General features: G+C 34.9%; 1 protein-coding gene across 11 annotated transcripts in view; it reads right to left on the reverse strand.

The window, feature by feature from the left end:
* The window catches only part of LOC136033020 (uncharacterized), a 408,980-nt gene that overhangs the window by 203,477 nt on the left and 186,598 nt on the right, over positions 1-18,905 (reverse strand). For all 11 annotated transcript variants that reach the window (XM_065713569.1, XM_065713568.1, XM_065713566.1 and 8 more), the window contains one exon: positions 3,485-3,582. In XM_065713569.1, coding sequence (XP_065569641.1) covers positions 3,485-3,582 — 98 coding nt within the window. The remainder of the gene's footprint in view (positions 1-3,484; positions 3,583-18,905) is intronic.

The following is an 18,905-nucleotide window of genomic DNA, read 5'->3' on the forward strand; positions in this document are numbered from 1 at the left end:
CGCGCAAAATTATTGTGGAATGTTAAAGACAATCTTATTGATTATGCAGGGACTTCTCTTAAAAGCCTCAAAAAATTGTTAGCTCGGGGATTTAGCCCAACTTTTCATGGCATCAATTCTAAAGAAAGGACCAAAATACCTCTTTCTAATGTTGGAAACACAATAAAGTGTGATTCGGGTGCAAACTACAGGACACTTCGTGTAACTTTGATTAAAATTCATAAAAATAATACATGATCTGCCATGGATTGGAGAAGATAGTTAACTAGTTTTTCCATCTCTGCAGCTTAGATGATTTTTCTGTTATTAATTAAAAACCTATTTTATTCTGATATTTCGGGATTTTTAAAACTATAATCGCGGACAGAAAGTTATCAATATTATCAAGACCCTTATACATTAATTTTTCATCTACTGTTGGTTACTCTAGGAGTTCTCTGCTCCTAAAACAAAATCCTGCTTACTTTCTAAGTAAAATTATGTTCTATATACAAGATTGTCTGAAGAACCCAAATCGGCCCAAAGGCGATTATTCAAGATCAACTTATACTCAATATCACTCATAACGTCCGATACAACCTACCCGTCAAAAGGCAGAATGTACGCTGTAAAAATGAAAAAGGGAAAAGGGTAATTGTAAAAGGGCAGAAAATACTATGACCTGATGCATACACCTTGGAGTTGACACCTTTGGCGTAGGGCAATATGCTAGCCTTTTACTCGGAAATATTTTTAATTTTTTTGTGAAATAACAAATCTAAGTCTGTCAAATATAGCCTTCCAGTTCGTAAAAGTAGTCATAAGTCAAATTTAAAATTAATTACCTGAAAACAAAGAGAAATAGTAAACCCAAAACCCACTGAACATAGTGCAGGACTGAATCTTAGTAAAATACAACCCCCCCCCCACCAAACGAATTTCAACTCTATTACCGTTATGCATAGTGATATCTGGATATCGATTTTTTGTGTAAAAAGGAAACCGTTCACGCTTTCCAAGATTGAAAGTGTACCGAAATTCATTAAAGTGAGAATAATTATACTGCCAAATTTTATATATACGGAACATCTTAAGACTGGTTCCTTACAAAAAACTAGAAAAGAATGCAACAAACTGCGCAATACACTCGCAAAATCCGAAATCAAAAAACCTTTCAATGTTTTTATCCGTCTAGTCTAGATAATATAGGTTGGTTATTACAGATTATCCTAGTTCTGTGCCAAAAGTGACATGCTCATACTCTGAATCACGCAAGAGTTTCAAATTACTTGTGACACCTTTTCTTCTTTTCTTTTATATCTGTTGTGATAGATCTACCAGATGATAATTTTCGAACGAGATATATTTTTTTGAATTAAAGGTTTTAGAAACAATAAACCCTAGTGTTTGTGAGAAATAGTTCTAAACCAAAAAAATTGATGATTATGGTTAAACAATTTTGTTCACATTGCTCAAATAACGCTGATAAACATTGTTTTTCGCTGGTAAACTAAATATATGATTCTATTGTATCCATATACGCAGACTTTGAAAATGAGGTTTGTATCAATCTATCATTAACAATTCTTTGCTAAAATCGTCTTCTAATCTGTTATTGTTTTCGCACATGGCTTAAATTCCCTATTGTTTACAATACAAATTTGTTGTTTAGGAAGGTTCTCTAATGCGAAGTCTTTTGCTAAATTTTACAATTTAGATTCTTCCTTGAAATACTTTAAAAACAAACAACATTTTTCTAACGGAGGTGAAGAGAGAAGTCGAAACTTCAAACGAACAAAAATTATTGCTTCGCAGATTAAGCTAAATTTATCTAAAAAAAAACTAGTTTGAACAAACTCACTCATGATATTTTTGAATACCTGTGGAATTCTGAAAACCAGAAATTTACTGGAAACTGAGCTTACCTTGAGTTTTTACACAACTATAAATTTATACTAATATTTATCGATATTATGGCTCGTAAAAGACTATTTAAACTCTAAATAGTAGGCTATTGTATTCAGAATCTAATAATCTGCAGAGTATTAAATCACCGACATCTTTGAAAATTCCTGCATAAAAAAATTCAATTATTTTCAAGAAAATGAAAATAATTAGATTACATTTTGTTTTCATAATGCAGCTTTCTCCAAAACATGCTTTTTGGTTTTAGTTTACAAAGGGGGCTAGAAGGGGGAGTATACAAGAAGGGAGATGGGAATCCCCCAGTTAAGAATTTTTAGTTAAGGACTACGCAAAAAGCAATTTCCCTCCTTTTCCACGTTAGGAGACAGAAGACCACCTGTTGAGGGTCTCAGAACATGACAAATTAATTGTTTATTTTATAATTTGCATTTCCTGGCCTTTTCGACACACCTCGGGTAGAAACTGATGTGACACAAAATGTCCAAAACCGCCACCTTGCATCTCAAGATTGGGGACTCAAAACCTAGGGTTTTAGATCACGAAAAATCAATTATTTATTGATACTATCATATATTTATTTATTGTATTTTGATCCTCTTGGGACAAAAAACTGATGTTTTTCACCATCTCTTTTCTTACTTAGAAATTAAATTGGTTATGGCAATTTCCTTTCTAATAAGCCCTCTCCCAAAATTCTAAGACCACTGTTTCATCATGATGACCCCTGAGAAAAAATGAAGAAAAAAAATAAGGAGACATCTCAGTGCTTCCCACACAATAGTGATTATCCTTGTGGTTCAAGATTGGGGCCGTAGTTCTGCGTGTAAGGTCTTCGACCAAGGGCATTCCAATATCACATATTTCATTTAGATCCGACGGCTTTTTTGAAGGGTCTCATTTTTTTTCAAAATTCCCATAAATTGGTCTTTGTAATAAATTTTTACTATTGATATAATCGACATAATTGCTACCATTGCTGAATGAACTACAAATAGCAACTTCTTCTTACCAGTTAGTTTTTTTTTTATGATTTTTGAACTTTTGGTTTTTATGGGCCGTCGCCCAGTCCTTACAATAATGCAACTATCATTGTAACGATAATTCAAATTTGTTGTTCCTATGTAAAATCGCAAGGAATTATACTACAAAGTAAATAGAAGCCAATATCACCCAAAACCTTAAAGGCCAAAAACTGGATAAAGATAACATATATCAGTAAATTCTTCCAAGCAAACGGTAAAACCTTTCCCGAATAAAAAATTTTTGACCTTAAGACATTGTTTCGGGGATAGGTTATGTTTGAAAAACAACAAAAGCATGTAACTTGTGTTAAAACAACAGCGAATTCAACAGATAATAGAGTCCAAAAGATAATAAAGTTTAAACTACAAAAATTCCAGGCGGGAAATAAGGGTGGTAAGATGAAGTTTTTCTCCATAAAACTAAAAAATGATGCGAGACTATCCTAACTTCCGTATTAATAGATTGAATTGGGAAAAGTCAAGTCTGCACAGTACAATTTCCTTTTACTTAAAACTGTTTTTGCACAGCCGACATTACAAACATTTGTGTGTCTTACCTTTTAAAACTTTAGTATCCCCTATTTTTCGTTCACAGAAGGAGCCACTGAATCCAGGCTTGCATGAACAAATGTTCTTGGAAGATCCAATTACGTATCTAAAAGAATAGGAATAATGAAGAGAAGGCAGCTCCTTTTGCAAATATTTAAGATCTTTTCGATGTTTTCAGGAAACGACAAGTTATACAACTTCAAGTTTCATTTATTCCTATAAAATAGAAGTAACAAAACAGCATTCCAGAGGGCTCAATGGTTCGTTATTTGGGAAACGACTCCAATCAATAAATAATGTTAAAACTGGGCATATTTATACTAAACATCGCCTAAATATAAGGAAAAGAAATTAACTCACCAGCGATCTCTACGAAACGGTGATCCTTCTATCACCCGATAATCAAAAATAAATTACGAATTTTCTCAGTCATTGTGAATCTAATGCTAACAAAACAACACCCCTCCCCCCAAAAAAAAATCCTTAAAACAACTAAAATTTATATACTGTTTACCCTTAGTAAAAAACTTTGCATCTGTTTCTTAAAAAAAAAAACGAGTGTTTGTGACTGCCAGATCTCCACAGGAATTAAGTTCCAATCATGGCCCCCAGCCAAGGCCAGACCGAAGTCTGAACAAACCGAGGAAGCAACTGGAATCATCAAATCCTCCCAGTTACGAATTGTGTACAAATTTACTTCCCTTACTAGTTTAAGTAGTTCAGAAAAACAACATGGGAAATCTTCGTGGAAGCATTGATATGCCAACGCAGATAGAGATGTAACATAAATACCCTTTATCTTTAGGGGATCAACAGAGGTGTGTGTAGTCGACGGGAGGACTCTTGCCGCTTTTTATTGAAGATGGTGAACAGAAGTAAGCATAAAAGGAAATGCAGACATCGACAAAGACGGGAAGTAACAAATATAAGGAAAAATGACAGAGAAATATAAAAGACGAAAGATAGGAAAAGGAAGTAATTTTTTAATCAAACAATTCGTGTTAACGAACTGCAATTAAGGAGCGAACCGGCTCGATAGTAACTGAGACTCTGAAAGAAGGATTTTGATACCAATAGATACATCAAAAGGATCGAATTTTTATGCTGATTTCCAGTTTAGTTTTGCCAGTCAAAAGTTAGGAGCCTGAGAAAATTTGCCTTGTTGTCGAAAAAGGGGAAACACCCACTAAAAGTTGAAGAACCCTAATAAAAATCACAACATCAAATTCAGCTTATCAGAGAACCATACTGTACTGTTTTCAAGCCCGTATCTACAAAAATATGGAATTTCGTATTTTTTGCCAGAAGAAAGATCACGGATACGTGTTTATTTGGTTTTTTTGCTTGTTTTTTTTCCAGGGGTGATGGAATCGACCCAGTGCTCCTAGAATATCGTGAGAGGGCTCATTCGAACGAAAATTATAAGTTCTAGTGCCCCTTTTAAGTGGTCAAGCAATTGGAGGGCAACTAGGTCCCCTCCCATGCTTATTTTTTCCAAAGTCACCCGATCGAAATTTTGAGAAATCCATTTTGTTCAGCATAGTCGAAACATATATTAGCTTTGTCTTTGACGATGACTTAATCCCCCAGAGTCCCCGGGGAAAGGCCTGCAAGTTGTTAACTTGACCCATTGTTAAGACATAGCTTAGTAATGGTAATTGGGAAGTATACAGACGCATTCAGGGGAAATTTTTCTGGCAGGGGGGGGGGGGTCAAGGAGAGAAGGTTACGTGGGAGGATCTTTCAATGGAGGAATGTCTCATGGGAGAAGATAATTTTCTATGCAGGAAGCACCGGATTTTCCACCATTATTTAAAAAACGATCAGAAATTGTTACGTATTTGAGATGGTTCACCTCTCGTCAATACCGCGGTCTTTACGCTAAATTTTTTTTTAGTAATTTCATAAGAGCTATTTATTCTAATTAAACCCTTGTGATTCAGGAGTCATTCTTACAGAATTGGAATAATTTTGAACTTTACCGTAAAGAGCGAGGTATTGACGAGGGAATGAACTCCCTCATATACGTAATAAAAAATATACGAATATAGAAGCTCGTTGCGTAAGTTAATTGGTAAGTTACGTATATTTATTACTAATAAAAACGTTCGCAAATAAAACTAAAAGTTCTAGTGCCCCTTATAAGTAACCGAAAAATTGGAGGTCAATTAGGCCGCCTCCCCACCCCATTTCTCTCAAAATCGTCCAGTCAAAATTTTGAGAAAGCCGTTTAGCCAAAAAGGTAAAACTAATATGCAAATTCCATTTTAATTATTCATGCACGGTGAGCCAAATTCAAAACCTGCATTAATTCAAAAACGTTCAGAAATTAAATAAAAAAACAAGTTTTTTTAGCTGAAAGTAAGGAGTTACATTAACACTTAAAACGAACGGAAATTATTCCACATATGAAAGGCGCTCTTTCTTCCTCAACACCTCGCTCTTTACGCTGAAGTTTGACTCTTTCTCACTACTCTGCTTTTAAAACAATAAAAAACTTTAGCGTAAAAAGCAAGGCGTCGACGAGGGGACAGCCCCTTTCATATACGGAATAATTTCTGTCCGTTTTAAGTTTTAATGCCGCTCCTTACATTCATTAAAACAAACTTGTTTTATGATTCCATTTTCAGATGATTCCAAGTCTACGGAAAATTTTGCTTCTTATTATGAGAACATGCCACTTAAACAATAGATATTTATCTAAAGGAACTCTCACAAAGTGCATACGTCGGTCCGGGGAGGGGCGACTTATGGAGTCTCTTGGTGTACGAAGCTCGGTTATCGGGGGGCAGCTCATATCTGTAGGAGAAAAAATAAGAAGTTACTGCATTTTAAATTTAAAGTTGGTAGATTTAGGTGAAACGCCAACGCAGTCTGAGAGTAAAACTTATGACACAACCCACAGTAGACATTGGTAATTGTGATTTAAATCGGTAGAAGTCGTTCACATAGATGAGGAAGAGGGTTGGCCCAAAAATAGAATCTTCGGGTATTCCGTATTCAATTGGAATTTGTTTGTCTGCATCTTCCGTGGCAATAGTTCTATCAGTAAGGTATGATGAGAACAAAGACAATGCTTCCCCACACACACCATGATGAGAAAGCTTACCGATGAGAATATTATGTGGAAGGCCGTCAAATACTCTTTTTATATCGAGAAAGATGGCTTCAGGAATGAGATTAGAGGCTAAAGATTGTCGTATATACTGATGAAGCCTGTTGTAAAATTTTTTACTTCAAGAAATTATCACCAGCTCTTTCGGCATTGGCCTTTCAAGTATCTTAGAGAACACTGACAGAAAAGAGATCGACCTGTAGTTCCAAGGGTCTTCGCCATCACTTCCCTTAAAAAGAGCTATCACGCTTACCAGTTTAAGATGTTGGGGAAATAGTCCTAGTTGAAATGACTAATTTCCTGCTACATAATCCCCTCAAGAACCATTTATTTCAAGCAAGGAGGACCTAGGAACTGCTTCCAACACTGTGACACAGAACAAAAAGCAACGCTATTAGCAGATTTTTTCCTATCTCTACAAAAATTCGGTCATGTGATGTCGTACTTGGGTTTTTCTGTAATCAGAGTTACTTTAATGACTATGACGTAAGAGCAAGGTTGCAACGCAAAAGAAAAAAAAATATGCTGACTCTAATTGTGCAAAATGTATCAGGTTATTATGACCTATTCAGCAGAAATTTTGAGAGCCAATCGGTTCAAAACTATTAGAAAAACTTTCATCATACCCCCAACGTATGACACATTGCCACGCAGAGCCGCGTTCATCCCTTAAGATACATTTGTTTAGAAAACCAAAGTTTTTCTGATGAAAGTAAAGAGCGAAGGTGAAACTTAAACCAAGCAAAAATTATTGCTTCGCAGTTTGTGGATGAAATATCTACAAAACTAACTCAATTAAACGGATCCATGGTATAACCCTCCATTGTTAGAATTCTGAAAAAAAATAGCACTTCACTGAAATAACCAAACCAATTCGAAGAAACAGGATGCTCTCTAAGGAGTTTGAAAGTTCACTATCCTGCAGAAATTCAACTCATCTATAAGAGTCTCAGCAGCCTTTCACCACCAATGATATTGAAAACGTTTAATACATAATTTAAATTGTCGTCACATGTCAGTTTTTTTCAACATCTAAGGTTCACTCCCTTAGCGAACTTACTGTCAGAAAAACTCGCGAAAAAGCACTGGTTATATTTATATTTCCATTCCTAAATTCCTTGCACAGACTTCTTAAGAATCATGAACTTGAATTCTTCCAAAAAAGGTGTAATTTTGCACTAGATCCGGCACATACACATTTAGAAACGTTTCAAAGTGGCAAAAATAGGTTAAGTTTTTCTAAACAGCGAAAGAAAAAGAAAACTTCCTTCCCTGTTCATCTGTCGCTTATTTGAGCACCTGCTTTTAAAATTAACTTTCATCTGTATTTTGAAGAGAGAATTAGAGCCAGGTGATCTATCCAGGTGATTCAAGAGAGCCAGGAATCACCAGCGAATCTCTCTTGAATTGCTCTAATATCAATTCCTTACAATCTCTAGAAGTTTCACACATCTAGCTTTCTCCTCGCATTCGCCTAGAAAGAGACTGGTTTACCCTTAGCACCTACATTCCTACAATGAGATTTATTTTGAATAAGTAGTGCCATTTTTCATTTTATCAGAGAACAAGCTTCTTGAACTTATCTGTCAATATTTGAGGCAAACTGACAATTTTACATAGGTAGATCCTCGAACGGCGAATGAAATGTTCTTATATTTTTTGGCCAACTCTATATGGACCTTTATCACCCAGTACCCCTCCCTTAAGATTCACTTGCATAAATATATTAATACTATATAAATAGAAATAATGAAACGAAGAAATATTTGAAAAACATGAAGCTTGTCCAAGGTTAACAATATTTAGTGCCCTTTGGAGGGGGAACAGGTGAAGGTAATGACTTCAGAAGAATTAATTGCAGACTGAGGAGTGTTGCCTGGAGGGCAACAAATTATAGAAAAAGCCATAAAAAGAAGCTTGAGATTGAGGTTGATTGATTGTTTTAGAATGTTCGCTTGTCTTGTCGTCTTGTCTAAAGTAAAGTGCAAATGAGGGAATAGAATTTGAATGGTTTACGGTGAGGGGAGGGGGAGCAGTGGCCAAACACATTTGTAGCAAAATTATTTATTATAAGTTTGACTTGAGTATTCATTCTAATTTTAACCCGTTTTAGGATTAGCTTTTCATCTATTTTATCACGTTTTACCTTTATATTTGCTGTGAGCATTTATTTTAATTTCTCTTGGTTTTGGATTTAAATTATTCTTTCATAGTAATTTCTTGTCGTTTTCAGTTGGAATTATTGCATGAAATTATTTCTGATCGTCATAAGTTTAATATGACTCTTTACTTTTCTTTGGAAAAGTTCTTTTTGGAAAGTATTTTTATATTAATTTAATACATAGAAGCCTTATGGCCTTTTATTATGGCAAATGCTAGAGCGATACTTTTCTTTTTCGGAAAGTTTTTTTTTCTTTAAATTGGTCATTAAAATGAATACTTTTTTAGTTTATCATTTTCGGTGGAAGTGTTAAAATTTATAATTCAATTTGAATTCTTAGGTTGCATAAGGTTATCTCAGCGTTGTCTAAATTGCACTCAACATAATTACTGTATAAATTTAGTTCAAATTGAAATAAACGGTTCGTGGTAATGAACAACGCCCCCTCGTAAGATTTTTCTGGCGCCCTCATAGGTATTCCGTTCTTTTTTCTTTTTTTACTAATTTTTTTTAAGTATACTTGTCAATTTGATCAATTATTCGTAGGTGATCTACCCGATTAACAGCTAAAAGCAAAGCTTTATTATAAAAGTAAAGAGTAAAGTTGAAACTTAAAACGAACAAAAATTATTTATCTTCAGCCGGTTCAGTATATATCTGCAAAATTGGCATGAAAATCTTTGATTGCTGCGATTTTTCGACGAACATGGAACTTTCTCCTATTTCACGAAAATGGAAACACCTGTTGAAGATAAAAGGGGTATCTTCAACACGTTTCATAAACGTGGTAACACAGTTATAGCTATTTGTCTATTCACAATGACATATTGGAAAGTAGCCTTGTAGTTAAAAGCTCGAAATGGATAAAAATAAAAAATCTGGACACAAACATAGAATGGATAAGAGATGAAGAATGAGGGTTGAATGCGCAAGGGGATCGAAGGATATTTCCAGATATTTGGTAAAATACCCAAAAATACCCAGAAATCGAAAGGTAAGCTTTGACTAATAATAAACCCCCTCCACCCTCAAAGAAACTTAATTTTAGTTTTGTGACTAATTAAATAGCAAATGGCCCAATAGGGCTTCTGTGTGAATAAATCTATCTATCTATTTATTTTAACTATATAGCTAATTCGGTTGAAAATAGATGAATGAAATAATTAAAAGCAATTTAGGCCAGAAAAAAATACATGAGGTCGGAGAGGGTGACCCTCTTCCTAAGCCTCTTCTGGCATACTTATTCCGTTCTTTTTTCTTTTTTTTTAGTCTTTTTTACAATGAAATTTTTAATTTGGTGGCCACCTAGAGTGACATTGGCGCCCTTGGTTCAGCAGCCCCTTTACCCAATATTTTGCTCTTGATCTGTTAGAGATTCAGACATGAAACTCCTCGCACGATCAGCTTACGAATCATTTCGTCATGAAATTATAAGATAAGCCTCGTTTTCATGAAAAATTAATCATATAATTAAACTTGCTTGCTAGATCTTCATCTTCAGAATGTGTTTTCTTTTTTTGTTTGTTTTTTTTTTGCAAATTTGTTTTATTCTCTTTCTTGCGAGCCCGTTGATTTAGGGTATGGTATCTGGGCTTCAATAATGGGGATATGACAAGACAACTTACAATATTAATTTATGTTAAGGAGTAATTTTTTTGAACTGCCCATGCCCACTCCCCACTCAAAAAAAATCTTTCTTTTAGTTTTGTGACTAATTAAATAGTGAATGTGACTTTTTTGTGACTAATGTGACTTTAATATACATTTTAACAACTTTAAATATATTTGGGTATTAAACCCTGCCACGGTAGGGATAGGGTTTATAATAAACATTATAATATAAATACTTTCCTTTTTGAAAAGAAAAGTCAGCTTTGACAGTGGGGGACACGGCGGTTGGTTTTCAGTCACTTTATAGAAAGAATTTTAATATCAATAGAGATATAAATAAAAATAAGCTTATCATGCTGATTCCAAATGTATAAAATTCATCAAGTTTAGTGTTACCCATCAAAATTTACGAGCTTGAGAGAACTTGCCTGATTTTTGAAATAGGAGGGAAACACCCTGTAAAATTCAAGTAATGCTAATGAAAGTGACGCTATCATATTCAGCGTACCAGAGAACCCTACTGTGGAGATTTCAAGCTCCTATCTCCAAAAATGTGGAATATTGCTATTTTGCCAGAAGACAGGTCAGGGGTGCGTGTTTATTTGTTATTTGGCTTGTTTTTTTTCCTCCAAGGGCGACGGTATTAAAACAATGGTCCTAGATGATAGGGTGAGGGTGTAGTTGATCGGGAATTAAAAGCTCAAATGCCCTTTTTAAATTACCAAAAAGATTAGACGGCAACTAGGCCCCTTCCCACGCCCATTTTTCTCAAAGTTATTTGATCATAATTTTGAGATAGTCATTTTGTTCAGTCTATTTGAAAGGTCAAATAACTATATCATTAGGTCTAAATTGACCTTCACAATCCGCGGGGAGAGGCTTATAAGTTATGAAATTTGCACATTGTATACGAATAGTATTTGTTACTGGGAAGTATACAGCCTTTTTTTGGGGAGGGGGTGCACTCGGGCTGGATTTCTATAGGAAAATCTTTCTTGGGGAGGAAAATTTCGGGGGGGGAGGGGTTTCCAGGGAAACGTTATACTGGAGGGATTTCACAGAATTGCTATACGAAATTCTTTTTAATTGTTTTATATTCTCTTTACCAAATTTTTCATGTGCAGATGTTGCGGGGGAATTATCCCGGGGCTATTTTTTGAGTGTTTTGATTTCCAGGAAATAATTTCCAGGGAAGGGGGTATTTGTGGAGTGATCTAGAAACCGATTAAAGATTAAAGTCTTATTCAAATGAAAGAATGCTAAGGAGAATTTTTCAGGCTGAATCTTCCATAAACAATTTTACAGGGGGGGGGTGGATTCTCAGCAAGGATGGAACTCTCTGGAGGGAGTTTGACGGAGGTGCACTTTACGCTGGATGAAATTTCCACGAAGGAATTTTCTGTGAAGAGGAGGGGTATATTTCATAGAGAGTGAGCCAGATTTACCGGTATGATTTGAAAAAACGAACATAAATTATTCCATATATGAAGGGTTGTCCCCTTCTCAATACCTTGATCTTTATACTAAAGTTTCATTGTTTTTCCAAACTTTTTAATGCGGCAACTGAAACACGGGCTCTTTAATTAGAATAGAAAGCTTTAAAAGTGCTAACGGCTTTAGCGTAAAGAGTAAGGTACTGAGGAGGGGGAAACCCTTCATATACGCAATAAATCTGCCAAAACTAATATGCAAATTTCGTTTTATTTTTTCATGTACGGTGAGCCAAATTCGAACCAGCATTAGTTGAAAAATGTTCATAAATTTAAATAAAAAAATCAAGTTTTTTAAATGGAAGTAAGGAGCGACATTAATACTTAAGACGAACAGAAATTATTCCATAATCCATATATGAAAGGGGCTATATCCTCCTCAACGCTTCGATCTTTGCACCAAAGTTTGAATCTTTGTCACAACTCTACTTTTTAAAGTAATATGAACTTTAGCGTAAAGAGTGAGGCGTTGAGGAAAAGACAGTACCTTTCACATACGGAATAATTTCTATTCGTTTAATTTTTAATGTCGCTCCTTACTTTCAGTTAAAAAAAAACAACTTGTTTTTCATTTAATCAAAGTTTGGAACGGTCCTTGAACAAGCCTTTTGATTTAACAGTAACTTACAGATAATACACTCGAAAGAATCTTCCTGGGAGAACGTTCAAACAATTACAAATTAATGAAAAAGGAATACGAGAACAAATATATAACAGGTAGATCCCTCAGCTCCCTTTATTTCTGACTCTTTAAGATTATTCATTTGTTAACTGAATAAAAATATATTACAAATATTCTCTTTTATATTTTCAACTTCGAAAATAAAAAATAGAGATTACAGTAAAACAAAATCTTAAATTGGTGAGTTTCCAGGAATTAATATCGTTAAATATTAAGTATTCCGTTTAATTTCATTACTTTTTTCCAGTCATCTTGATTATTATAAGTTTTTTATTTATATGTCGTCGTTGTTTACAAAAACAAAAGCATAATTTGCGACATATATATAGTTGTCAATAAAACGCAAATGATAGAACAAGCCAGAGGCTTTTATGTTTAGGTCAAGTTTTAAGGGGGAGAAGGACAGTGGCCAAACTCCTGTTTAAATTTTTTTTTTCGTTTTAACTTTGACTTGAATATTCAATTCAATTTCTACTCGTTTTAAGATTTATTTATCCATCTATATTAGAACCTGTTATCTGTATGTTGGCTTTGACCTTTGATTTTATTTCTCTTCGTATGGGTTTCATTTATTCTTTAATAGCTATTTCTGGTCGTTTTGAGCTCAGATTAGAATAGGAATTTATTTCTTCTGTGTTTAAGTTTACTATGGCTCTCAACTATTCCTTAAAAACATCTTTTTGGAAGATCATTTTTTTTTATTAATTAGTACATAGAAGCCTTTTGGCCTTTTATTATAGCTAATGCTAGAGCGTTGCCTCTAACTAGACTTTTCATCATACTAATTACTCTCATTGCCGCTTAAGCGTGAGAGTTATGGATTCTCAAAAAAGACGACTAAGTAACTTCGCCGTGTTGCTGCCATTAAATACCTGGATAGAGTTCCCAATATTATGCTTTTTGAAATCAACTAAAAGTAAGGAGCAACATTGGAACTTAAAAGCAACCGAAATTATTGTGTATATGAGATGAGGGGATGTCCCTTCCCCGACCCTCTCTCTTCACGCCTGAAGTTCTGAAGTCTTGAAGTTTTTTAAAAATACTTCCCATTCAGATTCAACGGGCCTTGTGTTTGGACAGTCTTTAACTAACTAAAATTTAATTTTAGTTAGTTTAAATTTAGTTTAAATTTAACTAAGAGACTTAATCCAAACAGAAAATGGACACTGTGGAAAATCCCTTTCGAAGAAATCCCACCCCCCAAAAAACCGTATGTTTCCCAATGACAAATACCATAACGGACACTATATAAACGGACTAATTCGTAACTTACAGGTATTTCCACAGGGACTATGGCGGTCATGTCATACCCAAAGGCATAATTGTTGGACCTTTCACAATGCTAAATCAAATGGCTTTCTCAATATTTGGAATGGATGTCTTTGGGAAAAAAGGACGAGGAAGGGGGTTAGTCGCCCTCCAATCGTTCTGGTTACTGAAAAAGGGCACTACAAATTTCGATTCCTAATCCAATGACCCCTCTTTCGATCTTCTAGGATCGCTGGATCGATTCAATCATCCTGAAAAAACAAACGAAAAACAAACACACATCCGTCATCTTTCTTCTGGCAAAAACTTCAAAATTCCACATTTTTGTATATAGGAGCTTCAAAGGTCTACAGTATGGTTCTCTGATATGCTGTATTTGATTATGTGGTTTTCATATGGATCGCTTGTCTTTATAAGGTGTTTTCTTCTTTTTACCAAAACTGGACAGATTTTCTCAGGGCTTGTAACTTTTAATGGCTAACATTAAACCTAATCAACTTTTTATGTTTTTTTTATTATCATAAACATCCAGTCTTTTTAATATATCTGTTCTTATCAAAATTTTGTTTCTAGAATTTCGATTACTTTTGAGCCAAGTCGCTCCTTACTTACAGTTATTTGCCACCAACTGTTTGGTACTAAGTTGGTGACTAAGATCACACACACCATACTTGATAAAATAAAATTACATTCAACACCAAATCCCACGTTTGGAAAATTCCCTCTTCCGAATATAGCCTTCGATGGTCATGTACATGGTTCTCATCCCAGAGGTCACCCCGAAGAGATGGAAAGATAACTTTTTAAAACTCAACCTGCCGTAACTTTTCCACCTGGCAAAAGTTAGATGCTTATGCATATGCCACATCAATAACGCAGTAAACGAAGAGGCCCCCAGATCCACCTTCAAGGACGAACTGGACTTAAGTCAAGTCAGTTAAGATAATCATAAATAACAGTTATTGTTCCTAAATCAAGTTTAAACAAAATTTTTCTTCATTAGACAGCTGATCTGTTTCAAAATACGTTTTTCGTTTTCTCTTACTATGGGGCTAGAGTGAGGGAGTATTCAAATGAGGCGTTTATAAGCCTCCAAGTAAGGGTCTTCGTCCCTTTAAATTTTAATGGCGCATTTATTTTGTCTCCCGGTTTTTACAGTCACGAAATGACATCAAATAGTGCCATTTCCGGTGTCATATGGCATTTTTGGGTGTTTTATCAATGTGAATTTATAAAAAGTCCATAGATATGAGCATTAGCTTTTGACTGACCTCTTAGACGACTGTCTACGAAGTTCCAATGCCGCACTAGTGCCAGAGAAAAAAAGAAACATCAGTTATACTCACGCTAAGATACGATTTTCTTGGGTTTTTAAAATTAGCAGATTGATACTCTCGGTTATAAAATGTTCAACCAGAGTGGATCCAATAGCGTACCCTATTTTGAATTTTATCCACTGCTATTTTCAAGGGGTTTCTAGCTTTTTTTCGAAATTCCCAGAAAATTGTTTTCATAGTAAACTTTTACAATTGAGAAAAAACCAGAGTAATAGTTACTGTTCCTGAATCAGCTTCAAATGACTATTTTTGTCTCTCTAGACTTTTTTTTCAAAACATGTTTCTAAATTTCGATTACTATTGGCCAGGGCTTGCTCTTTACTAGGTTGTAGCCATTGCTATAACCATGATGAAGTTAAGATAAATAATAAATTTTACATAAATTGTTATAATCTTGATTTAAGTTAGGTTTATTATCGGAGACTTCATTTATTTGTAAATAATAATACATAAACAACGTGACGGGGAGGTCACTGGCCCTTTATTTGTATATCTGTGCCTTTAAGGGGAGGGAGGGCGTCAAGGAGTCTATTTTTTCATCAGCATGCTTCAGCTATCCCTGAGAGAGTCTTTGTATCAATATTGAGGCTGGGGGGGCGATTTACCCTCTAAGCTTTATTAATGTGAAGAAACATGTTTGGAACAGATGTTCAAAATAGGTGATGAGGGGGTGGCAGTTCTTCTTTCACTACCAGAAGGTTTTAGTGTAAAACGAAATATTACATTCATATTCATATCAGCACGCAGGACTTGGGGAATTTTGAGGGTATCCCCCAGGGAAAATTATTGTTTAAGAAACGCTCGACCTTGAAAACCTAGAAAATGATAAAGGGAAAATTCCGTCTTTGCTATTTTTGATCCCCCCCCCCCACTCCCTCCTAATTTTTTACGAGGTGCGCTTTTTCAGGAGAAATCACATTGAAGCAATGACTGAGGATAACAGAGAGAAGTGTCTTTCAAAAATGTTTTATTGTACTGTTTTCAGCCGCTTTGTGCTGCAGAACACAATTGTGGACAAAAGTTTTCAAAACACAATTAGATTGAAAATACTCGAGACATATGTTCTATCTAAAATTTCCAAAAGCCTAATGAAACTTTACTATTTTCTCAGGGTTCTTATTCACGAGGTCCTTTGCTTCGTCCTATTTTGCCTCACACAGCTACTTATTACAAGAACTAAAAACGGAAAAAGAAAAAAAAAAAACATTTTTCACAGCAAAAGCAACAAAAAGACGTCAAGACTGAAAAGGACCACAATTTAGCATATATGGTATAGCAGTTGCCACCACCTCAGCCCTTGCTCCCTATGCTTTATGAAAAAGTTGTTCTTTTTTTAATTGATACATACTTTTCAGTGCGTTAAAAAAAAATTCATTGGCACACATTCATTAAGTCTAACGGTCATCACACAGTTCATTTTAGTGACATCATATCGATTCATTAATACTATTACCATCAATTTATTACCATCTTTATTCTAAGTAAAACTAAAGGGTTTCAAAACAAAAAGTGTTGTCTTCCGAAACAGAATAAGATTCGAGTTTGATTTCATGCGCACGAGGAATATTTCTTTACAACAAAATATTCTGTTCATCTGCAGAGAAAACTGAGAGGTGCAAAATCAACAAAATCTCTACACCTATCAGTGACATTTCTAGTTCCTTAAATTTACAAATCTTAAACTGTCGTTTGAATAAATCCGACTAGGTATCTGTAAGAAAAGAAAATAAGTAGTGATGGGACGATGCCAAAATTATTCATGGTTCCAATAACGATTTCTGATTCTTAACCAAAATGAGACTAGTGAGTATTTCATCTATTAAATAAAAAAAAAACTTTTACAACTGAAAGTAATGAGCAACATTGAAAGCAACAGAAATTATTGTGTATATGAGGTGGGAGACTGTCCCTTCCCCAACTCTCTCTTCACGCCTGAAGTCCTGTAGTCTTGAAGTTCTTTAGCAATACTTCTCATTCAGATTCAGCGGGCCTTGTGTTTGAGGAGTCTTTCTTAAAGAATTGTGACAAAATTCAAACTCTAGCGCGAAGAAGAAGGATTTAGAAAGGGACAGCCCCCCTCATATACAGAATAATTTCTGTTTATTTTAAGTTTTAATGTTGCCCCCAACTTTCAGTTAAAAAAAAAACTTTTTTCAATTAATTTATTACCGTTTTTCCGATCATGCAAGGATATCACTCCCCCCCCCCGTGTAAAATTTTCCCCAGAGAATTTAACCCGGAGACTTAATCCAAACGGAAAATTGACACTGTGGAAAATTCCTTCCGAAGAAATCCCCCCCCCCAAAAAAAAATCCGTATGTTTCCCAATGACAAATACCATAACAAACACTATATCGACGGACTAATTGCGGAACTTATGTCATGTCATACCCAAAGGCATATTCGTTGGACCTTTCACAATGCTAAATCAAATGGCTGTCTCAAAACTCGGAATGGATGTCTTTGGGAAAAAGGGATAAGGAAGGGAGCTAATCGCCCTCCAATCGTTCTGGTTACTGAAAAAGGGCACTATAAATTTCGATTCCTAATCAAATGACCCCTCTTTCGATCTTCTAGGATCGCTGGTTCGATCATCCTGAAAAAACAAACAAAAACAAACACACATCCGTCATCTTTCTTCTGGCAAAAACTTCAAAATTCCACATTTTTGTATATAGGAGCTGCAAAGGTCTACAGTATGGTTCTCTGATATGCTGAATTTAATTGTATGATTTTCATATGAATCGCTTGCCTTTATAGGGTGTTTTCTTCTTCTTTTCTAAAATTGGGCAGATTCGCTCAGGGCTTGTAACTTTTAATGAGTAACATTGAACTTAATCAACTTAATATGTTTTTTATTATCATAAACATCCATTTTTTAACATATCTGTTCTTATCAAAATTTTCTTTATAGAATTTCGATTACTTTTGAGCCAAGTCGCTCCTTACTTACATTTATTTGCCACCAACCATCTGACACTAAGTTGGTGAGTGAGGTGTCCCCTTTAATAAAGGTTACATTTTGTTTGTTTTAGTCGTAATTACTCTTCAATGACATTTTGAGACCTTTTTTTTTGTTCAAGTGTGTTTGCATTTGTCATTTCTGCATCAGAAAAAATTCGTTTTTTTTGGTCAAAAAAGGTTCATAATTATTGTGACAAAATAAAATTATTTATATTTTCTCGTCATACTAATTTCCAGTTTGAATTATTCCTCGGATTGTTCTGGGTACCCCTCTGAATGACCGGTTTTTCAAACTGTAAGCTGCACGAAAAATGTGGTTCGATCCCGCTTTCTAGGGCTATAATAAAAAAAAATATTGAGATTGCTAGGGCACGTCCTGCGGATGAAGGATGACAGACTGCCAAAGATTTTCCTTCTCGGCCAGCCGCATAAGGCTAAATGGAAAGTAGGTTGTCCCTGTCTGGTGAGAGAGGATGTAATAAACAAAAATGTACAGGAAATGGGAACTTCCCGGGAGGGTGTAAGGAGGGAAGCTTTGAATAGATTGTGATGGAGGAGGAGCGTGCGTAGCTGTGTTGGTCTAAGGTGGCTTGGGGTAGCGATGAGTTGCTAGTAATAGTAGTAGCAGCAATACTTACAGAGAAAGTAGAGAGAGAAAGTTTTGTTTTGTTATTTATATTAATAAACCCATCTTTCTCTAAAAAAAAGAAAAAAAAAGAAAAAAAAGAAAAAGAAAAAGAAATGAATGTAAGAAAAAGAAGCTTATTTGCCTAATTGTATTTTAAACGCTATCAATTTTT

This window comes from Artemia franciscana, chromosome 11, assembly GCF_032884065.1.
Source record: "Artemia franciscana chromosome 11, ASM3288406v1, whole genome shotgun sequence".
Classification (NCBI taxonomy): domain Eukaryota; kingdom Metazoa; phylum Arthropoda; class Branchiopoda; order Anostraca; family Artemiidae; genus Artemia; species Artemia franciscana.